At 52.1% G+C, this 24506-nt stretch overlaps 1 protein-coding gene across 7 annotated transcripts; it reads left to right on the forward strand.

Moving 5' to 3' along the window:
* Window positions 1–377: 377 nt before the first annotated feature.
* CD276 (CD276 molecule) lies at window positions 378–19702 on the forward strand. Of its 7 annotated transcripts, none has more exons than XM_075099824.1 (10): window positions 380–488; window positions 2525–2832; window positions 7313–7420; window positions 10503–10647; window positions 12083–12433; window positions 12816–13112; window positions 14320–14472; window positions 16164–16205; window positions 16684–16719; window positions 18612–19702. In XM_075099824.1, exons 4-10 carry the CDS (start codon window positions 10599–10601, stop codon window positions 18632–18634), a joined length of 951 nt encoding a protein of 316 aa, XP_074955925.1. In that variant the 5' UTR covers window positions 380–488; window positions 2525–2832; window positions 7313–7420; window positions 10503–10598; the 3' UTR covers window positions 18635–19702. The 7 variants fall into 7 exon arrangements, with proteins under 7 accessions (XP_074955924.1, XP_074955930.1, XP_074955929.1 ...); XM_075099825.1 differs by lacking the exon at window positions 380–488 and adding an exon at window positions 2049–2247; XM_075099823.1 differs by lacking the exon at window positions 2525–2832 and having other exon boundaries at window positions 378–488.
* The last annotated feature ends 4804 nt before the right edge of the window (window positions 19703–24506 follow it).

Consider the following 24506-nt stretch of genomic DNA (forward strand, 5'->3'; position numbering starts at 1 on the left):
TTGCCAGCAGTCCTGGCTGGTTTGCCTCTCAAAGCCTGTGGTTGGGTGGGTGGTGGAGGATGGCGCGGCTCCGGCAAGGCTGGGATGCTAGGAGTAGAGGTGGGTGCTTGTGCAGCTGTGACCATCTTCACCCTCCATCCCCTCCCTGGGGTCTCCAGGCTCCAGCACACTGTGTTGTAACCTGTGATGCTGGTGGGCTTTGGAAATGGTTTCCAAACTTCAGATAGACCTTGGTTCTGAGGCGATGTGGTGTCCAGAAAAAGCAGATGAGGAGGGTGCAAAGGTATGTGGTTATTTCAGGTTTCTGCTGACATCTGCCCTTCAGGCTTGATTTGAGCACAGTGCAAACAAACCACAGGCTAAAGGTTAAAAAACAAAACTCTGCTAGAGGAGTGTGTCTGCATGAGCTCAAATAACTATCCTGAAGCTACCTGTATTTCTGATGGGGCTTTGCTTGGGTCAGGCAGGACTTGTGGCTGCATCCCCAGGTAAGTCCTGCTGTGGATCAAGGGGGTCTGTGCCGCAAACCTCCCCTGAGGCCCATCAAGTTGCTGCAGAAGTGTGTGGGAACAAACAGCTGATCTTCAATTTGTTGTGACAATGTCTTTGCCTGGCTTTGTGAGTGGGAATCTCCTAGCGGGACTGTTCCTAAGCAGGTGGCAGGATATTTGGGAGAAAGCTGGTGTGTCCTGTGCTGCAAGATCCCCTAAAAAGCTGACGGTTCATCTTGCCATCCCACCAGCCACCTGTCGAGGGGGCCCAGCTCCAAACAGATGGTGGTGGGGAGGACTGTGATTGGGATAATGGTGTGAACATGGCATCTTGTGCATGATACATTTGAAACGTTGCCATGGGACAGCTGCAATATATGAGCCTAAAGCATCAGCTACAGACAAGCTTTGTGGTGACTTCTGCAGTTGCTGTACTCCCTTCCTTGCTGGCAGCTCTCTTGGAGGAAAAGGAGAGTAAGGAGGAGGAGGATGATGCTGAGATAGAAGAGCTGCTTTGGGAAGGTCTTTTCTTGGAAAAAGCTGTGTTCTGTGCTGCACAGGTTGGGCTCCAAAAATGTGTGGGTGGGCCTGGAAATATGGTGCGCTAGCACTCGACTTCCTTAAATCAGCTGCTCTGGAAGCAGTGGCGTGGGGGTTATTCCCTCTCAAGACTTCATTTTCCTTCAGATCCATCTCCTTCCTGCAGCTGTAATAACTGCTTCTCCCCCGTGACCTCTCAGGACAGCTATGGCACAGATTATGGCTAGGGTGGAGCAGCTGATGGGTAGTCAGGACATGTGCTGCAATGCCAGCTGGCTGCCACCCCAGGCTCTGTGTGTGTTGCTCTGACTCCTTCTGCTGAATTTCTACCCAAGCTGGTAGGAACCAAACCATCCCTTAGGCTTTGACCTCATTTCAGACCTAGGTAAAGTTTGCTAGTGCATTCCTGGGGAGAAGAGAGACAGCCAGCAATGTGATCAGCACTTTGTTTCTCTAGGAGACTGGGCTTAAAAGGGGTATTTGGTGTGCGTAACAGCAGGGACAGTAATGGTATCATGGCCCCTTTACTTCAGGGATGCTGCCGTGCTATGGAGGTTTTTGCTGGATGTGCAAGAGGCGCCTGGTCTGTGTGTCTGTAGGCTGACAGCAGGCACTGCCTTAGGAGCTCACACAGCAGATGGTGAGCAATGACTGGGTGGTGGAGGCTGCCAAGCAAGACCTGCTGACCATGGCTTTGCCAGGTCCTGCACAGTTTTTGGTGGGCATCTCCCAGGCAGGAGCCAAGGTCTAAAGAGTATTAGGACATAATGCAGCCTCAGACTCCCCACTGGTTAGATCAAGTCAGCCTCATGGCTGGTTAAGGGTATATTTTGTGGGGGAATAGTGTAAATTTTGCATTAGCTCAGTCATGCTCTGTTATAGGGTTTGGCCAACTTCACGTACCTTGTAATTGTAAATAGAAGCGTTGAGTCAATCATTAAGAGTTTGCGTTAAGAGACTGTGTAGCTTTTGGGTGAACCTGGTGTTTGTGTGCACAGAAACTGAGTGGCACATATCTTTTGCAGCATATCTTGTGTGTAAGCAGGTTGAGTACCTAATAGCCCAGGCAAGTCAGTTTTCTGTGTGTGGTTTGTTCTTCACTGGTGCATGATCTTTTGAAGTTCTGCGCGGCTGGACTGGATTGTGGTGTCACTGCTTTCCTTGGGACATGTGATCCCATCCTGCGGTGCTGCAGCTCCACTTCGGCAGTGCCCAGGTATATATTCTGCTTGATTTCCCTTGTGTGTGCGCTTGAGGTTGGCTGTGGTGTTGCTGCTATGCTGCCTACGTGGAGTTTGCTTATTGTTGCAATGTGGGGTTTTGAGTTTATTGAAGAGAACGCCTTAAGGAAAGGCTTTAGAGATAAAACTTTTTTTTTCAAATGGTGAATTGATGAAAGCTGTAGTGAAAGTAATCTTGCAGAGGTGTTACTGGGGAAAAGAAAAGCCTTGTGACTTTCCTCTGATAAGAAAATATCTTACTTATATTTACAGATAGCAAGCCTGCTCTGAACTGAATTAATTTCCTGGGAGATCAACATGCAGTACATGCTTTGTAACTGAACCAGAAAACTCTGTGCTCCTGTCTGCTCTTCTGTGACCGGCCAATTTGTCTGGTGCAGTTGGAAGACAGAGTCCATGATGCATCAATGCTGGATATGGGGACACTGGGAAAATGTGCTTTCTAGGAACGATGGCAAGTGGGTAGGAGGTGGCCATGTGGCAGTGTTTGGAAAGCTGCATATGGGTGCTGTCATCACAAAGCAATGAAAGCTGTGTGGGTTAAAGGGAGTATCTATCAGGTAAGAGGGGGAAATGCATGGATGTGACCTTTGAGACATCCCTGCTGTGAAATTCTTCCTGTCTCTGCAATGTGAAATTTGGGAGGGAGCTGCTAGTGCTATGGGACCTTTACCCCATGTCAGGGTGAACTCTGCATCTCTCCATTTCTGCCCCACCTCTGGCTCAGTCCATATTAAAGAAAACACGTGGCAGGACCTGAGCTGGGACATCTGGTGGTCCCTGTCACTTGCAGGACAGGGAGGTCTGTTTTGCAAAGCCGTTGGTGCTGGAGCTAGGGTATTTCTCTGACCTTATGTTTTGCAGGTGCAATGCTCCTGCCTGTTCCCTTCGAGACTGGCACCCACAGCCCAGCTGGAGGAAGTCTGGGGAGAATAGGCCTTGGCTATCCTGCAGTGAGGGTGGCTCTGGGACAGCAGAGGATGCTGTGGGGACAGATGAAGGCTCTGGTGATGCCTGGAGCTGATCATAGAGGGTTGATGCCTTTGAGGGAGCAGTTCTCATGTTTCTTAGATTTGGGGAAAAAGACTTCTTTTCCTTATTCATGCTGTCCTTGCTGGCCGTTTGGTAATGAGTCACCTTTAGCACCTACAGTCCAGTGGGGTTGCTGGAGAGCAGAGGTGGTGGGTGCAGGAGAGGTGCTTCATGCTGTTGATGCTGATAGCCATAAACCTGGGTGGAAGAACTGGGGGATGCCTGGGAGGGGGTTGGAAATGAAGGGGGAGGAAAAGAGAAGGGGAAAAGCCGTTGTGGGGGAAAGCCCTCTCCAAGGGCCTGGTGCACGGCTCAGCCTTAGAGCTTGCTTGTCATCCCTGGGTGCCTCAAAGGCAATGCAGCTGAAACAAAACTGCAGTGTCTGCTCCAAGGCAGGCTGCGGAAGAGCCTCTGCAAACAGGACACCTTTACCTTCCTGCTCCCAAGAGCCCCTGGGTGAGAATAAGTGCCCTTGGCATGCATGTGTGTTGGCAGGGCTCTCCTGACATGAGCTTTTGTAAGCATTTTCCAGGGGGTGCAGGCCCCCATGTCATGGGATAGCCCTGTGCCCATCCTCCCTCATTACCCCTTTCAGACCCCTCAGGGTAATTTCACAACAGCGTGGGCAAAACTAAGGAAAGGTTGTTGCAGTGCTGGCCTCTTCCCTGCTCCCCAGTGTGTGGTCCCACCCCTTCCCTTGCACTGGGGCTCCCTGGTGTGAATTTGGGGTACTGATCCCAGTAAATTGTTAACTTTTCAAGTATAAGTCAGAAAGATTGTTCATCTGCAGTTGTGGAAGCACTAGCTCTGGCAACCCAGGCCTCTAGTGCTTTCAGCTATTGCCATTCTGGGTCCGATCTGGATTTTAGGACATGTAAAGCCCACCTGAATTTAGGGTAGAATTTGTGGTAGCTGGTCTGAACTGGACAGATGAGGGCTCCAAGCCACAATTTTGAGCATCTCCTGGTGGTGGGGACCTGCTGGGTCTCTGCTTGGGAAGGAGAGGGGCAGGGCTGGTGGGTACCTGGGTGCTATGCAGGTTCAGGGCTTGGCCAGATGTGCACCCACACCTGGAAACTCATCCCATTTTTGCTAGCATCCCACTAGGGTGGTTGTCTACCTGGTGCCAATTGCCAGGCGCTCTGCTTATGAATGACTCTTGTGTGCTGCAAGAACAAGCAGCTCTCTCCAAAGCAGCCTCCTGCCACACGCTATGCTCAGCTGGTGGCAAGTCACTCGCCATCCCCAGCCATGACCTTGCAACTCAGGACAGCCACATCCAGAGCACTTCAGCTCTATTCATCCTGAGTAAGCAGGATTGAGGTTATTCAGCTGCCTCAAAAAAAAAAAAACAAAACCACAAACGTTTGGGAGCCCCAGGCTAGCATCATGGTGTGTGTCTGCTCCTGGGACTGTCTTGCTGCTCTGCCTCTTGCTTCAAAGTGACCTCAAAACCTCATTCCTGCTTTTCCACGTCCTTTGCTTTTTCTCCACCGTGATGTTCTTTGCACTCACTTAAGGCTGCAGCGAGAGGAACCAGAGCCATTTTCCGTATGTCCAAGGATTCTGCAGTAGAGTAGCTGCAGGCGCTCACCCATAGAGGTAACAGAGTTATTGTTTGGATCCAGCTGATACGCAGTTCCAACGTGCTCCGAAATGGATCTTGGCAGCTTTTGGGGAATGGAAATATGCATGTAGCCAAGGTGGGATTTATGCTCCACCCCTCTGCATTGTATTGAATCACTAATGAAGGTCTGTGCCAGATGCCCTGTGCCTGAAGGAAATGCAGGAGATCCTCCTGGGCATTGCATAATTGATTTCTTTGTCTTCAGCAGCTGGAAACTGCTGGTGCTGTGCAGTATTTCCATGGTGTTGATGGGAAGGAAAAGCAGCCATGCAAACCTTCCTGGGGATGCATGGAGCTGATCTGCATGCTGTGGGCACCTTGTCAGGAGGCTTTGGATTTGCCCTGGTATCTCCATCCATCCTCTCCAGCTATCCCTTTGCTCCTTGACCAAATTCTGGCTAAGCATGAAATTAAGCTTGCAAACTGCAGCCCTTTTCTTTGCCTTTCTGTATCTTTTTTTTGTCAGCTTCATTATTATGCACACTTCTTTTGCACATACCTTGGGTACTGCAGGGTTTGAGGAAGGGAAATTCGTCAAAAATAATCATTTGGGATGGAGAAAGTCTACTATTTGAATTCGTCCCTGGAAGCCCTTTCATTGTTAATTATGAGCAGGCTTGCAAGCAGCATGGATTTTAATTTTTAGCTGGTTTTGATGTTGAAAAATCTGCCTTTGTTTCCCAGCTCCTTAGTTTCTGCCTTTTTTTGTGTGTGTGTTTGTATTTAACCCTAAGAAAGCTCCTGGTGCTCAGATGCTTACTTTGTATCTTCAAAGCCTAGCAGGAGCTGAGTTGCATTTGCAGTTAAGATATCAAAGCGGTGATGCTGCTTTTATCATGTGAACTGTTGAGGGAAGGGATGAAGCAATGAAGTTGTCATGGTGTGAAGCCCTGCCCTGGGCACTGCTGGGAGCTTGTGTCTTGTCTTTTGTTTGTTTGTTTGGGTGGTGGCGGGGGCAGTCTTTGTGAAACCCTTGGGTTCCACATGCATTTTTGGGTTGCTGAGCTTTGATGCTGGAGATGCCCATGGACCTGTTGCTCCTGGGAGAGGGAATCATCTCATGCAGAAGGTCCCTGCAACCCACCCCTGTCTCCCTGCTGCAGCATTGGGCTCATGGTTGGATTTTCTCCATCAGCCCCCAGAAAAGGATGGGGACAATGTACCAACAGGGTTGACATGGTCATGTCTGGATTGCAGGAGCTACACAGGCAGAGCCAGCATGAGCTGGGATCATGCAGCTGCTCTGTACATCCAGCCCTACCCATGCTAGGCTGGGCATAGGAAGAGAAATCCTCTTGATTTGCAGGGCACATCTGTGAATGGAGCACAGGACTCCCAATTTAGTTGCAGGCTTTTGAAGTATATTGGCTTCATCCTTTCTTGTTCTTGCTGCTGTCACCCACAGTGCCAGGGTTAAGGTGCGCAGCCTTATTACCAGCTCTGTTGCTGCAAAATTCTTCCTTGCCTGCAAAGGGAGGGGGGGAATCAAATGGTTTTAAATGTAGCATGCTTCAGGTTATTTTTGTTCACCTTTTAATTTCAAGCTCTCCAGGTTTGGTTGTTCCGGCTTTCCTCTGCAATCAAAAGGGTGAGGAGCTTCCTTTGCTCTCGAGCAATGAAAGACCCAAACCTCCCACGCAGGCACCTGGCTCTGGGGCATGGTCTGTAGCCACTGGAGCCTTAGGAACATGGAACAGCAAGAGCTGCTGGTGTCATGTTGAGGGGCCCTCTGTGAAAAACAGGTTAAAAACAAAAAGCCTATTCCTTTAGTGAAGTATCTGTTGTGCGTGCTGCTGAAAAATCACCCTCGCAAAGAGCCCAGCTCCCTCCAAGTGCCCTGCTCTTCCTCCTTTCCTGCTGTGCTCCCCTCCCTGGTCTCAGTCCAAGATTGCATCCCCCCCATGCATGTCAGGGAGCTGTGCTGGGTGCCTGCCTGCCCAAGGCTGTGTAAAAGGAGGCATTGTGTGTGGGAGCGTGGGAGGAAGCTCAGTGCTAAGGCCCTGCCCCAGCCAAAAGCAAGCCGATGGGTTGTGGGAGTGATGGTGGTGTTCCCCTGGAGCCCAGCCAGGCTAAGGCCCCAGAAAAGCAAACTCCAAAAGATTTTCCAAGGAAACTGCAGTCCCTTTGTGTGGTTGATGCAGGAGGAAGGCTGCCCCGATGCCTCTTGCATCTGAGGTCCTGCTCTTCTAGATGGGGGGACCCTTGTGGGGAGCACTGCAGCTCCCAGCTATTTGGGGGCCCACCCCCAGCAGCATTGGAAGACTGAGCATTGTGTGGGGTTGCTGAGCAGCTGGTATGGGTAAATTATTAGACAGGTTTTCCCCTGGGAAGTGGCCTGTGTCTCCGCAGGGGAAACTCCAGCTGCCTTTTCTTCTCCCCAGAGGAGATGGCTCAACTCTCCTGCCTCACCACAGCCTGGGTCCATGCACCCTAGCCCCACGAATTTGAGGATTCTGAAGCCCAAGCTCTGTGCACCCCAAGGCCCCCAGGCATGAGTGCTCCAATCCCCTGGCTCTTTGCACCCAGTCCCCCTGCTTTGAGGTCTCCAAAATCCCAGGCTTTGTGTACTCCAATGCCTTGAGTCAGCAGGTACCCCAGTTCCATGTACCCCAATCCCCTAGCTCTATATGCACTGGTTCCCCAGCTCTGTGCAGCCCAAATCTCCCCAGCCTGGTGCTCCCCAACCCCTGACTCTGTGTACCCCAATCCCCTGGCTTGGTGCTCCCCAACTCCCCGGTCCCATGTCCCCTGATCTACCAGTCCTGTTCTCTCCAAACCTCTAGCTCGGTGCTCCCCAATACTTCAGCTCCATTCATCCCAATGCCCCAGCTCGGCGCACCCCATTCCCGGCCGTCACCCCGCCCCGGCAGGACCCCGGGCCGGCCCCGACGCTGCCCCTCCTTCCCATCTTCCTCCTCATCCTCCTTCCCCCTCCCTCGCCGCTGCCGGCGGGACCCCGGCAGGAAGCGGCCGCAGCCAATCAGGGCCGGGGCCGCCGCCCCGGGACCGCCCCGCCCGCGGCGGAGCGCGCGCTCCCGCCCGTCCCGCGCCGCCTTCCCGGTAAGTGCCCGGCCCGGGGCGGGGGCGCGGCGCTGGGCAGCGGGGCCCGGGGCTCCCGGGGGGTGCAGCCGGGGAGCGGGGCCCGGGGCACCCGGGGGGCCAGCTGGGGAGCGGGGCCGCGCTGCAGCGCCTGGCGGGCGGAGCCGCCGCCGCTGCCGTGTCCCCTCCCGCCGGACGGGGGTCGGAAACCCGGGCGTTGTTCTGGGAGGGCGAAATGAATGAGGCGCCCCACGGCACGCGGCGTGGAGCAGCCGGGCAGAGCCTGTGCGGGGGCTTTCGGGGAGCCCGGGTGGGTGTTGGGAGGGGGGTGCCGGGGGTCCCCTCCTCTTGCTGCTTGGGGGCGGGGGGGGGCTCTCGGAGGGCAGGCTGTGTCCCCACCGTTTTCCGTGCATAGAGCTAAAACCCCACCCCACGCGTGGGACAAAAAACCGAGCTCCGAGAGGAACTGATTGTTCCCCTTCTCCTCGAGATAAGCAAAAGGGTAATCCATCCCTTCCTTTCTACCACCAAATATCGCACCTCAAATCCCCACCTGAGACTTGGGGGTTGCATCCTATCTTTCCGCCCCTCTTTTGCTGTGCTCCCCATCCCTGCAACGTCCTGCTTTGCAAGTGGGGAGCTTCTGCTGCTTACCAAGAGGTTAAGTGGGGACTAAAAATAGTTAGAGCAGAGCTGGGCTCTTGTCTGCCAGAAATTCCAGGCAGGAGAGGAGCAAAGCAAGGACTGACCCGGATCGATGGGTGAGGACGTCTCTCTGGACCGGTAGATGTTTTCTTTACACCCCCACCCATCTCAGGGTGATAATTTGGCAGCTGAGACTCTCAGTATTACAAAGAAGCAGCGATTTGGCCATGTGGTTAAATATTAAATGTTAAATATTAAATGGGGAACAGGTAAAGTATGGTCCCTGGGGTCCCGCTGCAACAGGGAATTTAATTATTCCTTGGGTTTGTGGAGGGTTTGGCCATCCTGACTTGCCATGCACAGGGGTGTACCTTTTCCAAGGGATGTGTTTGTGCGCTTTCTTATATTCAATTTACAATGAAAGCTCAGGTCCAGGGCAGAGCCCATCTTTTGGCTGGGCTCACGCCACAGCAATGAGGAAACTGAGTCACGAAGAGGCAAGATACCCACCAAAAGACTCCCAACTGTGGAGGGAGGGTTGTAGACACAGCTGTCCCCTCCCTGTGACACCTCTGAGACAGTCCGTCGGGACTCATAGGTCATGAGACCTATAAAATATAATTTATTTTAGCATCACAAGGAAAAGGAAAGAGCTCCAAGGGTGAGCGTGAGAGAGATGAGTCATGGTTTCCCTTGCCCAGGCAGCTGAGCAGTGCCCCGTCACCCACCCCCACCATGGCTCCCTCCCTTCCCAGCTGCCTGGGGTTTGGCACAGGGCTGGCTCTGGGCTCATCTGCTTGGGAAAAGGCAAGAGTCGGAGAAATGGTTTAAGGAAAAGAGCTGGATAATTTGTTTTCCCCAAAGGAGCCTTGTGCTCAGGAGGGAAGGAGAGGAGATGCTCCCCCAGTATGCCTGGGGTGGAGCTGTGCCTCAGTTTCCCCCCTGGGAGCTGAGCTGAGCAGAGCTTTGGGGCTGCTATTTCCCTGATTAAAAGGGATTTAAGGAGGAAGGTGCTGATGGCTGAAGTTGTTCCTACTGCACCTACTGGGAAACCAGTGCTGCAACACCCATTTATTGTGAATACAGCTATTGCACTGAAAAAAGTTGTTGCTAAACGCTCTGGGTGGAGCAGCGGGGCTCTAGGATGTACTGGGACAGGGATGGGACACAGCAGTGGCAACACTGGCTGCGATATCTGGGGCTTATTTATACTATGAGGGAGGAACATGAGTCACAAGGGGCCCAGCGAGCTCTTGGCACCACCAGGAAGGGATGCTTGGGAAGCAAGCCATTGTAGCCAGCGGTGCTGGGCAGCTTGCCCTCACCTCTCCCCACACCCAGCTCTGAGATGCTCTGGTTTTATTCCCCATTTTTGGGGGCAACCTCATGCTGGAGACTTTCCTGCCACAAGCAGGGATGAACCTCGCAGCCCTCAAGCTGCCAGCAGAGCCAGGTATCTGCAATGTATGGGTTTTAGCCATTTTGTACACTAGGAGTGAGCTGCCTCCTCTTGGAGGACAGGGATCTAACAGTCCAATGCTGCAGGGAAAAGCTGGGAAAGAGAAACAAAAGGGGAGGAGAAGCAGTGAGGAGGGGAAGAGGCTCACGTGGCTTCCCCTGGGCGCCAGCCAGCACCTCCGGCACAAGAGCTGCCTCTGGGTCCGTAGGCTCCCTGATGCAGGGGATGCACCGATCCCTTGGCTGGTGCCAGGCAGGAGGCAAACCCCCTCCTGCATTTTACGATGAGGTGGGTGGTCTGGTTGCCACGTGGCAGCCGGAAGGACAGCTAGCATGGGATCCTCTGCCAGATGCCGGTCTCCTGCCCTCTCTTGCTCTTTGCTCATGGTCCACAGCACCATCTCAGTGTTTTCTTCTGTTTTTCCCCAGCTCAGGGTTCTTGTGAGAGAGAAGACTCCCTGTGAGAAGAACACTCAGGGCTGTGCTCGCTTCTGCTTTCTTACCTAGGCTTTGCTTGCACCAAGGATGCTCTGCCCACTGCTTGCCCTGGGAGCACTGGTGCTCAGCCTGGCAGGTGAGTGGGGCTGGAGAGGGTTTGGGGTTGGTGTGGTCTGTGTGTCACCACCCCAAAGGAGATGTCCTGAATGCCGCATTCATCCTGACAAAGCTGCCTTTGACCTGTGGTTCCTGGTGACAGCGCCCACAAGGTGTTTCTCCTGTTTTGATGGTCTTCCAGCTGCCCAGGTCAACACCCTATGGGTGTGATGGCTCCTGGTGCACATGGGCCACCCTCGTAGCAGGGGACACCACCTCCCGCATGCTACAGCTGAATGGCAAAGCCACGGGAGGACCAAATCCTAAAGGTTTCTTGCTTACCTTGGTCTGTCCCCATGCGCTACAGCTCCTGGCCCCACAGGTTGCAGCACGTCAACCTGGGAGAGATGTCAGGACTGAATCCTTTCGGGATGCACAGCAGCCAGCACTGGTTCTGGCCAGGCAGGGTAATTTTCCTAAAACCCACTGGCATTTATTACTAGCTGGAGGGAGACGTGACATTCTTGAGTTTGCCAAGAGCCAGGCAGGCTGCCTGAGCACTCTTCTCCTGCCTGTCTGCCCGTCTGCGGCCCCTGGCAGGTCTCCTTCAGCCTGGCCCCTTCCCACAGCTCCTCAATCTCCGTGCTTGGGCTCTCGCTTAAAATTTGTCTCATTGCTGCCCTTGTCCTCAGGGAGGTATTTGCTGTGGGTAACAGCTTTGCTGTGTTTTGCAACAGTGTTGCAGGTGGAATATAAAGCAAATCCTTGGTCCGAGGCAAGAATTTTTTCCCCTTTCCCCCTCCATTTTTGGGTTGGGGTGAATTGGTGAATGAAGTGCTGATGTTGCCCTGGGTCTGCTTTGGGGGACATCACTTCTCACTGCCAATGGGGACCCCAGGACCAGCTCTGAGTGTGGAGAGTCTGGCAGCCCTGACACGATTGGCATCACGCCCTGGTGCAATGTCAGGGTTGGCATCCTGCTGTGGCTCGGCGATGTGGTTGGCATCACACCATGGCACTGGGATGCGGTTGGCAGTGCGCCATGGTTAGCATCGTGCTGTGGCATGCCAGTTGGCATCATGCTGGAACACTGGTGCCATCTAGTGCCTGCCAGCCTGGCCATGGTGCTGCCTGGAGCTTGCTTGTCCTGGGGACATGGGACTGTGTCCCTGCCATCATTACCCACTAACCTCCTCTACCCATGGGGAGAAACCAGGTTTGGGTGCCCATGCCCGCAGCTGGTAGCTGAGGTCAGCGGTGCCCAGGTTTGGTGACGGATGTGGGGCTGTCTCCCTTTCAGCAGGGTGGGATTGGCTGGGGGTCAGTGCTGGGAGGGTTCTAAGATGCCACCTGCCCTCTGGTCCCTCTCATGGGTATCCCTTGGTTTGCTTAGATGTTATCTGGATGGAGAATTAAGGATGTGCTTCTGCAGAGTCTTACCACCATGTGCTTTTGCCCTCACCACCTTCCCACAGGTGCCATGGAGATCCAGGTTCCGGATGAGCCTGTGGTGGCTCTTTTTGGCCAAGATGCTACCCTACGCTGCTCCTTCTCCCCCGAGGCCAACTTCAGCCTTGACGACCTGAGTCTCATCTGGCAGCTGACGGACACCAAGCGTTTGGTCCACAGCTTTTCCAGTGGCCAGGACCAGCTGGCAGACCAGGGTGGCGGCTATGCCAACCGTACGGCCCTCTTCTATGACCAGCTAGCCCAGGGCAATGTCTCGCTGCTCCTCAGACGCGTGGAGATCTCGGATGAGGGCAGCTTCACCTGCTTTGTCCGGGTCCGGGACCACAGCAGTGCAGCCGTGACATTGCAGGTGGCAGGTGAGAGATGGGGAGCTGGGGTGTCCTTGCACATAGCCCCCAAAGAGAAGGGTTTTCCATCATGCTTTGGTCCTTTGTGGAGCTTCTTTCTCTCTACCCTTGCCGTGGTCTCCCCAAGAATGAGAGACTGACCAGCTACACATTCCCAAAATACTGCTGGTGGGGAGTGTGGTCCTTTCCCTGTCGTGATGGAGAGGCTTTCAGTTGAAAGGCCACCTGGAAACATGACCATAAATGAACCAAAGCTGGGGAGGTTTCAGCTGGTTGGTGTTATGAGCTGGAAGAGACTGTCCTGGGACTTGCCCAACCTCATTGGGTTGCTCCAGATCTTGAACCTTTGGTCTTCTCCATCACCTCATGTTGGCTGTTCTCTTCCTTGCAGCTCCCTACTCCAAACCCAATATGAACCTGGAGCCCAACAAAGACTTGAAGCCAGGAGACCTGGCAGCTGTGACTTGCCACGCTTCCCGTGGCTACCCCGAGGCCAGCGTCCTCTGGCAGGACAGCCGGGGCAGCAACATCACAGAAAATGTCACCACGTCCCAGGTGGCCAATGAGGAAGGCCTCTTTGATGTGCACAGTGTCCTTCAGGTGCTGGTGGAGCCCAGCAGCACCTACTCCTGCCTGGTGCGAAACCCGGTGCTGCAGCAGGAGACCCAAGCCTCTGTCACCATCACAGGTGAGCCAGCAAGGACCACAACTGGGGAAAGGAAGGGATGGGCTCTGTCACAAGAAGGTGACTGTGATGGAACCCAGATCCCTGCTGTGGCCTGGAGCCACCCTGGGGGTAGCTGCCCCATATCCCCACTCTACCTCTTTCCCCATGGACCTACTAGGGTGACTTGAGGCTGTGCTGTCCTCCCCCATCACACCACACCAACATCCCAGCTAGAACCAGCACCACTAGTTCTTAGTCTCTAGCTTTGCTAGTTGCCCTGTCCAAGTCTAAACCACTCCAGAAAGCCAGCACAGGGCATGGTACTTGTCGTCTTAGCACATGGCCATGGGGTGCACTCAGTTTGGGGTTCTCCATCCCAGCTGCAACAATCCTACTTCAGAAATACAGGCTGAAGTTCATTGAGTGCGTTCAGCTTCGTGGCTTCACTTCAAGCTCCTCCCGCTGCCCTCGTGGAGCTCTTTATAACCTTGTGCGCTCCTTGGAAGCATTAACTAGAATGTAATTACCCTTGGTACAGCACTTACTGAATTGGGAAGGTGGCTCCCTGGTGGAGCATAAAGATTTTTGGCTGAGTACACCAAACTCTTGCAGGAAAACTTGCGTGGATGCTACTGGTTGGGGGCAGAGGGGTAGCTTTTGCGTGGGCTCCCAAGCACGCAAGCAAATGGTCAGCCTTGGGGTGACGTCTGTGGAGAATCCCGGTTTGGTATAAGACTTTATTTGAGGAAGAAGCAATATTATGGGGAAAAATCAATTTCCCAACACTCAGGACACATCCCCCAAGCCCTGGTGGTCCCTGTTAAGCCATCCCTGACCTTGGGGAAGGTGTCCCCATCCTTCCCAGCCCTGTGGTGTGAGATGAGAGGGGGAAAGAGTGGGTGCAGCATCACCTAATGTTTCTCTTGAGTTTCTTAGCAAGTGAAGGGTCAGCCTGCTATTTGAATATGTTAGTCCAATTATTTAAAGGTTAATGAAGTATTTTAGGGAGTGACTCAACGTGCTGCTTGCCTGGCCAGATCCAGACCTGCTGGGGGAGGCCATAATTAAAGGCAGTGATGGTTTTACTTTCAAACCTACTCCTTGTGCCATGACTCTGTCCATGGGGATGTGTCCCTGCCACCATGGGGTCCCGAATACTGGGCACGTGTCCCCCTGTTCAGGTAGTGGAACTTACTGAGGTGGCATTTCTCTTCCCCTCCCCTGCAAGGCCAACACCTTGCCTTCCCTGCTGTGGCTCTCTGGGTGACGGTGGGACTCGCCGTCTGCATCGTCGGGCTCCTCGCCATCCTGGCGTACGTGTGCCAGAAGAAAATCCGTCAAAGCTGTGAGGAAGAGGAGGAAAATGCGGGCAATGTGGCAGGTACTCCCTCTAAAAGGGATGGGGTTTGCAGGGGGTGATGGGTGGATGGGGAGTGATGGAATGGGGAGGGCTGGGCAAATTTTAACTGTCATGGGCTTGCCTTGGTGGTGGCATCTTTTAAAGGGTGAAGGGATGCTCAGAGCTGCTGGGGTTGGCGGGCACCAGCAGACCCGTACCAAGAGCCCGTGCTGGCTGCATGCATCGCTGCAGGCTGTTCTTTCAAACATACACCTGGTTTTCCTCCCACCCAGTGTGTCTTCCCCTTTCACCTTTCTGCTCTGAGAATCCTCTGTATGTCTGATACCCACACCTGGGCACGCATGGAGCATCTCCTCTGAGAAGTACTCTTCCTCTAGTACTTGCCACTGTGGAAATGCCAAGTGCTTTGTCATGTGGAAACAGTATGGGAGAGATGCTCCATGCTCTTGTTTTCTGCATCCTTCTTCTGTTTGGAGGTTTTGTTGGGTTTTTTGTTTTGTTTTGGTTTTTGTGTTCGTTTTTTTTTTTTATTATGGGGAAGTGTTTGTACAAAAAGGGGGCTTTTTTCCTTTAAAAAAAAAGCTGTCGTGCTCCAAAAATGGCTGCAGAATCAGCTTTGGCATTCCCTGCTTGTTTTCTCTCGCTGACTCCTGAGATGCTCACTCCGCCAAAGCCTTTCCCTGCCAGCATTGGGCCAGGACCCGCAGCCTCCCTCCCCAGGGGCTCCTGCTTCACTCCTGCCCTCTCTGCCAGGGAGGATGTCAGAGCCAATGCCACCACGATGCCTGGTTGTTGGGTGTCCCCAGCAGTGGGAACTGAGAGGGTTTCTTCCCAGCAGATCCCAAGGAATTGTCTGCAGGAGATATATATATATATTTAATATATATATATTTCCCCTCTGTAACACAGTATTTTCTCCTTGGCCAAGGGATTTGTAGTGCTGTGATGCTCAGCCATGGCCCCAGGCCAGCTGACCTCAGTCCTTTAGCATCAAGATACTGCTCCCAGCCCATGACGTTTTGCACTGATGGCTCCACGCCCTTAGCAATAACCTTTTGTTGTGTGTGTGGTTGGCCAGAAACCGGGCAGTGAACCTGCCCATGAACCTGGCAGCTGCGGGAGGCAGGAGCACCAATTTTTGCTGGTCTTTCTGGCCAGGAATAGCTTCACAACAGGTCCTATACATTGGGGTGCAAAGCTCCCAGGCTCCCAGACAGGGTGACAGCCTGGCAAGCCTGCTGAGTGCTGCAGCAGGTAGAAGGGGATGTTCATCCCTCAGTGCTAATGGGATGTCCTGGAGGCCTCAGGGGATCTGTGGTCTCCCTGCTAAGCCCCTTGCTGAGCGCCGCTCCAGATGGCAGCTGTGCTATAAATAGGGAGGTGAGTGGCTGTGCTGCATTGCCCAGACCTGTGGCTTTCTTCTTTGCTTGTAGGGGATGTGCCACCCCAGCACAAAGTTGTGCTGGGATAAATACGCGCTGTGGGGTGCTGGGTGCGCAGGTGGGTACCGGTCACCATCTCCCTGAGCATCACCAGTGGCTTGGCAGCGCCTGCTCCTGAGCAGAGCCTGGGATATATAGTGATTGTGGGTGGCTCTCAGCTGCTGGGGACAGCAGCTGCAAAAACCGGCTGCCAGGGAAAATGGGGTTCAGGGTGGGTGCTGGGGTGAAGCCCAGCAGATGCTTCAGATGCTCCACTTTGCTCTTTTGCAGGGACAGAGGAGCAGGACAAGGAGGGGGAAGAACCCAAGACAGGTAGGTGTATGATGCTTGCTTGTTGTACATGTGAGTGCATTATGGCATGTGCTTGCGCCACTGTCCCCTACACAATGAAACACCTCGGTGTGCTTTGCATCCTCCATCGGTGCTCAGCCCCTCTGTGCTTACCTGCTCTTTGACATACTCCCTCAGGCTGGCAGTTCCCTGACAAGCCATCCTATATCTTAATAAAAAAGCACTTGTTGTGCTCTGCTGTCATCAAATGGGTTAATTATATGTCCAGTGATTGACTTTATCTGCTGGCACAGGAGCAAACCCACTTGGATGCTGGTTCCTTCATTGCCGGGGAGGTTTAGCGACTGGGGGTTGGTTTGCAATGGAAATTGGTGGTGCAATTATTGGAGTGGGTTCCCCAAAACGGGGCTCTTAGTTGTTTCTTCTGGGGAGGCATTCCCTTGCAAGAACTCTGTCCCACACAGTGGGGTGTGACCACGTGCTGTTTTGCTTTTCGCAGCCCTGCAACTACTGAAGAGTGTGGAGAGCAAAGACGGTAAGTGTGTTTGCCTAGGACCTCAGGCTGGCTCATGATGAAGGTTTCTAGCTAAGCACACTGGAGATGATGCTCAGATCTAAGTGTAAAGCATCTATTATATCCCCTTTATACATCATTGAGTTCTTTCTTTTTCCAGTTTTCAATCAAGTTTTCCCAGATCAATTATTTCCCTGCACCCATTTCCGCTCCAATTCGGGCTGTGCTTGCTCTGGCCACCACTCGTATGGCGGCTTCAACATGGTGTTGTGGTTCAGCCTCAGTTGGCAACTAGACACCACGCAGCCGCTCGCTCACTCCCCCCACCCCTGTGGGATGGGGAAGAGAATCAGAAGAGCAAAAGAACTTGTGGGTTGAGATAAGCACAGTTTAATAATTACAGTGAAATATTAATTATAATAATGATTATGATAGTGACAATGTTACTATAATAAAATGGAAAAGGAAAAAAAAAGGAAAAAACCACAAACACGAATGATACAGCCGCTCACCACCCGGCCACTGACGCTGCCCGTCCTTGAGCCGCGATTGCTGCCTCCCTCCCCCAGCCACCTCCTCCCCAGTAACACACTGGGCATGATGTTACACGATATGGAATATCCCTTTGGCCAGTTTGAATCTGCTTTCCTAGCTGTGCCCGCGACCCTCCTGGCTTCTTGTGTACCCGGCAGAGCATGGGAAGCTAGAAAAGTCCTTGACTAGTACAAGCGCTACCCAGCAACAGCCCAAACATCGGTGTGATATCTCAACATTTTTTTTTGTGCTAAGTTCAAAGCACAGCACTGGGCCAGCTAGAGTGAAGAAAATTAACCCTATCCCAGCTAAAACCATGACACATGGCATTCCTTCTTATCCTTCCTTTTTTTGGGCAGCTCAAGGCTGAGAAAAGGCTGCGGCCACCAAGTAGGGCCGTTGCAAGGAATTTGGGTCATTTTTGAGCATCGCCATGGGTTTGCTAAGAGGAGGGGAATTGCTGGGGTGCATCCATGCCTTGTGGAGGGCGATGCATGAGCTTCATCCCTCCCTATGCAGAATTCCCCGGCAGCAGCCTGGTGCTGCATTTCTGGTGGAAACTCATGAAAATTGGAGCCTCAGCTTCTGCTGCCTTTCAGTATCTTCTCCCAACCTCCTGGCTCAGTGCTGCCAACAGCCTGTCACCCATCCCAGCCTGGTGTTAGGCTCCAGCACTTTCCATGCCTGGTTAGCTCCACTCTTCCCCAACTCATCCACCTCCCACAATCTCAATCTTTTGATTTATTTCCTTTCTTATTAAAGGCAGAGGCTTGGCCTCAGCTGCTGGTGAATCCCTGCTAATTTAACACTCCCTCTTTTATTAACAGCCCTGTTTTTTCTCTAAAGGCATTTACACCCCCACCCTGATAGGTTTGTAAAAGCCTTTTCTCCCTTCCCCTTCACACCTTTAGCAAAGCATCAACTGGCTCTGCTTTTCCTCTTTTCTTTTTTCCCTCCCTGCCCTTATCTCCCCTTCACAAGCCACCACAGACCCTGCTTGGCTTCCCAGCCCCTTGGCTTTTCATCCCTGATGCAGCCTGTCTGCTTAACCCCACATGTGAGACATCCCCCACTTGCTCCTCAACCACTTTTTCAGCAGAAATGAAGCTTGAATAATAACATCTCCCAAGGTTTGCTGGCTGTGGGGGAGTTTCTAGCCAGGAGGATGGATGGAGGGATAAACCCACACTTACATGTGCCTGGCAGTATTTGCCTGGGGCTGGCATGAGCCCTGGGAGTGGGTAGGATTGCTGGGTGATCCCTGTTTTCCAGGGCAGGGAAAGCCAGGAGCTGCTGGTGACCAAATTTATTAACTTGGACCTGTGAATTATTTTTTTAATGTCTTTGCCAATTTTTATTTCTTCTATTTTTCCCCTCAGATAACGAGCAAGAAATTGATTGACAGGAGCTGGGACACCCCCAGGCAGCACCCTGTGCCCTTGACCAGCCGAGATGTCCCCAGTGGGGAGAAGCTCTGGGTCTCCTGGGGAGGGCACGGACCTGCTGCCACCCTTCATACTGTGCCCCGGGTGCCCTGGGGCTGGAGAGAGGCTGCATCTCTTTATCCCCGGCTCGCCCTGAAGCCCAGTGCATCCTTCCTGGGGTCAGCGTGTGCAGGGAGGAGGATCCTCCTTGTCTATCTGTCTGTTCCTACATGAGACTGAGAGTAACCGGGGTTGACCGTTCCCCCTGGCACTCTCTGCCTGCTCCCACAGGGCCACAGCCAAGCCAGCCACCTTCCACGTGCCTTCCAGGACAAATTTTGGTGCCCTTTTCAAGCCCAGAGACCTCGAAAGGGGTGATGGGCTCAGTGAAGTCCCTGGGAGTGACCGATGAAGCCCTGAAGGCTCTGGGAAGACAGATGGGACTTGCAGGACCCCCAGGAATGGGGAGACAGAGTTGGTGCTCTTGGCCCCAATGGATTCACTGCTCTGGGACATATGGAGACGATTATTTTTTCATATTGCACCCCTGTGTTTCTGCTGGACTTTTATTTTTGTCTTAAATACAAATCCCGCTGGGGCAGCTATTCCCTGCCTCAAATTAACCCATGGCCTTTTTTGAGGGGGGGTGTGAAAGGCAGGGCTTGGGGGCACCTGCTGGCTGGGTAAAGCCCCCGTCTTCCCTGCGGTGACAAAGCCAATGATTTGGGGACTAAAGTACTGGTGGGCATGAACCTGGCCAGTGTGTGGGGTTGAGCCTTCCTGTTTCCCATGAGATCAGGGGTCTTTGCCCCCATGTGTGTCCTGGGGCTCCTCCCTCTGCTGCTGGGTACCTGCAGGGTGCACAAGAGCACGCAAGCTGCAGGGGTGAACAGGGTGGCATGTCCCTGGTCCCACTCTGATGTGCGGAGAAGTCCCTGCTGTGCCCCTTGATTGCTTTTTTGCTGGTTTTTGTCATAATTTAAAATCCAGAATCTGAAGGGGGTTTTTGTGCCTTGACTAATAAATTTGGGGGTTGTTTTGGATAATGCTGTCTGGACTTGGCATGGTCTCTGGAATGCGTCTTTGGCTGTAATTACTTTAAATATTGAAATTCCCAGAGTGAAGCCTTTATGTCCCCCTTTCAGCCCAGCCCCATCTGTCGCTTGGTCCTGTGCTGCCGCTGCAGCACCTTGCACCATGCTGCCCTCGTCCATCACCTGGTGCAGGGAGAAGACCGCTCCAGTGATGGAGAGATGTCTGCCTTTATCACTCCTCTTTATTTTAATACCTTGAGCAGCAGGACAAAGACCAAAATCCCAAAGGGAAGTCGTCATCTATGAGATCATTCCAAAGTTCGTGCTGGTTAATCCCAGCAATGGGACATAAGTGGGGTCTGATGGGGGGCTGGTGGGGAAGGGACCTTCCTAAATTACCTGTGGAGGAATATTTCTAGCTGTCCTTCCCTGGTCATGAAGCCAGGCTCTGCATTTCAGTAGAAAAATATTTCTAAAAGCAAGACAAGGGAAAGTGTGCTTGTATCAAACTCAGATTAGGAAGGGGATGGATGTTGATTTCATTTAAGGGTTTTGATCTATGGCCTGAATTAAGTACCAGCACAGTTTTTAACAAGGTGGCAGGAGGTACCATTAATATTATTTAGCACCCAGATGCTGGGCTGGGGGAATGAAGCTATTAACCATCGACAGCTCCTTGTCAGGCAGTAGGATCAGTTGTCCCCATGTCCAGGACATCTTTAAAGGTCCTGAGATAGTACCAGCATCCTCAGGGATGTCTCTTCCAGCTGGGAGCTTTCTGGGGCATTTCTTTGGGCAGATTTGAAGTTGTTTTTTGTTTGGGTTTTTTTTTTTTTCTCCCCAAAATGCAGCCTGGGTCATGTAGGGAAGGGAGATCTTGAGAGTGGTGAGGGAAGAAATCAGGATTAAGCTGTGCCAGCCAGGAAAAATATTGCTTAGGTGGTTCAGGCTGATGAGCTGTTGTGAACCAGAAGCTGCTGCTCACGGCTAAGCCACTCACTGCTGCCCCTGGGAAGATGTGCTGTCCTTTGGCATGGGATAAAGGACCCCAGGAAGAGCTTAGTTGTCCACCTTGTCTCCAGGTGCTATCCTGCTTTTCGGGCTGTACAGGGGATGCACCTTTTTGGGGGAGGAAAGCATCCACTTTCTTCAAGGTCTCCTTAACCCAACACATGGTTTTTGGGTCCTGTGGATGGGATCCAGGCAGGGACGAGACTGGTCAGCCGTGTACATGATGCTGCAGTTTTTCAATCTTCCAAAACCCCCAACACCACTCTCCACCCACTCCTGGATATGGCAAACCTGGCAGCCAGGAAAGTAGGATTTAACGGAGATGCAGAGCAGGAAGGACCCAGTGCTGAAAGCTGGCAGGGGCTCGGCTGCTGGAGCTTGCTTGTGTTTGCTCTCATCCCTCCCGGGAGCAAGTGAGGCTGCAAGTTTACCCAAACACCCCCGATGGGTAAAAAACAACAAAACAATCTTATTTGGCAGGTTATTTCAGAAAGTGCTGGGATGAGTCTCTCCCCAGCACTGATCGATGGCAGCTTGATTCTCCCCATTAATAATAAATAAAGGGCTCCTGCTTCTCCTATTGACCTAATTACAGAGGGAAGGGAGGAAAGAGATGCTGAGCCTTATTGCTGCTTCCATCTGAGGACAACACAGGCTGGATGATGGCAGATGGGACGGGATGGGATGATGCCCCTGTGGAGCTCTGGGGAGTGGCATTGCTGTCTGTCCCTGCTGTCCCCTTGTCCTGCCCCAGGTCATGGATGAGGCTGTGTCCCTGCAGGCAGCAGGGATGCTCTGGAAACCCTGTGAGGTAGGTCAGACCCCAGAGCTGCCTGGCACCCATGGGCGCCCCTGCCCTGCGGCATGGGTCAGTGTTGTTTTCCAGAGATGAAGGATTTGCAAGAAGCACTATTTTCTACATGGGCTTGTTTCCATGGGGTGATGTCATGGATGAGCAGGATCTGGCTCCTACACTGTCCCCAAATACCCAATTCTTGGCCTCTAAATTACCAGGCCAGACCCAAATTCAGCTGGAAAACCAGAGCAACCTGGCTGAGCTGCTTTCTGATTTTAAAGCCACCATAATCATAATATCTGACTTTCCCAGGGAAAGCAGAGCCCAGAAACAGCCCCGGGGCTGGATCTTCCTGCTGCTCAGCTGACAAAGGCAAGGAACAAAGTCCTGAGGCCAGGGTTGTGAGCCTGTGGGGAAGCTTGTCTAAGGGAGAGGTAATTTTAAAAATCAGTTTCTACCTGTGCTTGTAGCTTTTCCGGGGAAACTACATCTAAAAAAGATTTAAATCAGTCTAAAAATCCAGGATTTATTGTGAACAACCAGGTTTTATTTTATTTCCTTTTTGTTTCCTCCCAGTGTGACAACTAGGATGGAGAAATCACCCAGCTCTGTGCCAGCTCTGCTCAGGGAATTTCCATGGCCAAGTTGGAGACAATGCAAAGCACTGGTACCCTCAAAAGCTCCTTTTTGGCAAAAAAAAATAAAAGCAACCTTGAAAAACTCCCCACTCATGCCATCAATCCTGGTACTCAAATCCTTTTGATGGGAGATGAAGAGCGGCATGGTATTCCCATGGGAACCACATGGACTCAGCACTTTCAGGGCCAGTTTGTCCCACCCAGGTCCTGCTTTTCAGAGCCCAGTTCCAAGTGAGTTATTCCCTGCAGCTGCAATGCATCTGGTCCCACTAAGTCAGAGTTAACAGGGCAGTTGAGGGACATTTTAATTACAGATTTGGCTATACTGCATGATTTATCCCAGGTAACTCGAGCAATTTATCCACCAGCAGTTGCAAGGGATCTGAAGCAGAAAGAAAGTGCAGGGAGTATTTATCGCAGTGACTCAGAAGTCATTTGAGAGAGATTTGAAATGAAACAGTGATATTGCTTAAAAAAAACCCACCTGGCATTAAGAAGTTGTCTCCAGCCAGGAAAATTAATGAGCAATATAAATTTCAAACTCCAATTCCCCTCTTTTCCTGCATTAGCAGGATTCATTTCTCTTTGGGATGTGCAACCAAAGCGTGGCATGGGGACGAGGGAATCGGGGTGACGTTTCAATGTCATTTTACAATCAGGTGGCATTTCAGTGTCATTTTACTGTCATTACTCATGGTGGGTGAGGCAAAACCCCTGGCAATTCTTTCACAAGCGGGATCTGAGCTGCTGCACTGCAGGCTCAGTGATAGCATCATTTTCTCAGAGACCGGTGAAGAGAGGTTGGTGTCGCTTAATGAGCCTTAGAGAAGCATGTGGTGTCTCAGGTAAGGAGACGTTGCTTAAACATGCCAGACAAGTATTCAATTCCCCTATTAATACAGTATTTAACACTCCAGTGAAAGAGCACCCTGGAAAATAAACAGGTGCCTTCGGATGAGCCATCTAGAGAAAAAGTGCTGACAGTGCAGTTCTTTTCCACGCCTGACAGAGAAATTATTTTTCTCCTCTCAGGTGGTGAAGTTGTGTATAAAAATGAAAAATTCAGGAGGAGACCCATCCCAAAGGGAAGATGTGATATTGCTTCCAAAGCATAGATCAAAGACCTCCACTGTGGGACTTATCCTGCTCAACGAAAGGCTTTCCAAGTAGCATGGATGGGGTGTATGCAACTGTTGGCCTTTCCCTTCTAGCAGAGCTCAGTAAAGACACTGAGCTCCTATTAGCCCAGGGAAGGAAAGACCACTGTGGCAAAAGGGAGATTGCTCCCAGTGTCCTTCATTCCTGAAGGAAATCTATAGTTGGAGGATCTTGCAGATGGAAAGGGTTATTCCTTCAGAACTATTAAATACAGATTACAGTGATGGATGCAGCACTCACTGTGGTGTGAGAGCCAGGAGGTGGTGGATGGGGGTTTTTTTTGCTGCCTATTGATCTCTTTTGCACCGAAATGAGAATAAAAGCTGTTCCCCACCAACAGGATCAGACTTTTAAGGCCAGTGAATCTGCCATCCCCATTTCATCCCGGACACCTGAATTTATTTTGCACCATCCCACTCCCGGTGATTTGACTTGCTAGCCTTTGGCTGGAGCTATTACAAGGCGTGAGAAACACACCTTTAGCACAGAGACTTTAGGCTGTGTTAGTGTGAGACACAGGTCTCGGGCTGTATGTGGCTCCTAGGGTTTCTAGGTGAATGGCACCTCTCCCTTTGAAGCAGGAACAAAGGTGCATAGGGTGCAGGCACCCATCTACGTAGACCTGGTTCCTCATTGAGATGGTTTGCAGAAGGTAGGGTGCAAACCCCTGGACCTTCAGTGCTGTGTCCTGCTGCTGGGCTGGGTGACGGGGCTGTGGGCAGCATGAGCATCACCATCCATCCTCCTGGGTGCCTTCGGCTGCAGGAGCCTCCCTGCACAAGCCCAGCTTGCAGGGTAAAAGACACCAACCCAGGAGAGGAATGAGCTGGGTTTGGAGATGACCCACTGCTTGCTGAATTAATAAAGAGGGCTTGAGCTGCTGGAGAGTTTTTTTTTGTTATATCATTTATTCATCACTCATAAAAATGTCATGGGCAAGGCTGGGACATGGAGATCATGCCAGAAAAGGATGCTGTGCACATGTGTGGCATTATTGATGTTTTGGTGAAACAACAGAGAATGCCTAATGCATGGGCTAGCAAGGGAAGGGGATCCCACCAGGAATTTGGGTGCACCCCTTCATCTTAGTGGGAGCTTTGCTCATCCAGCTCATCACTGCAGCCTCCCCTAAAAGCAAATGGTGCAGCTCACCCCACCCCAAACCTATCCCACAGATCCTAGCAGACCAGGAGGAAGCTGCTTCAGCCAGTAA

This window comes from Phalacrocorax aristotelis, chromosome 7 (genome assembly GCF_949628215.1).
Source record: "Phalacrocorax aristotelis chromosome 7, bGulAri2.1, whole genome shotgun sequence".
Classification (NCBI taxonomy): Eukaryota; Metazoa; Chordata; class Aves; order Suliformes; family Phalacrocoracidae; genus Phalacrocorax; species Phalacrocorax aristotelis.

Coding starts and splice junctions, on each gene's coding strand:
- CD276 (XM_075099823.1), top strand. CDS start 10,599: ATGCTCTGCCCACTGCTTGCCCTGGGAGCACTGGTGCTCAGCCTGGCA. Junction 14,473..16,163: donor AAATGCGGGCAATGTGGCAG/GTACTCCCTCTA, acceptor GCTCTTTTGCAG/GGACAGAGGAGCAGGACAAG. Junction 16,720..18,611: donor GAGTGTGGAGAGCAAAGACG/GTAAGTGTGTTT, acceptor TTTTCCCCTCAG/ATAACGAGCAAGAAATTGAT.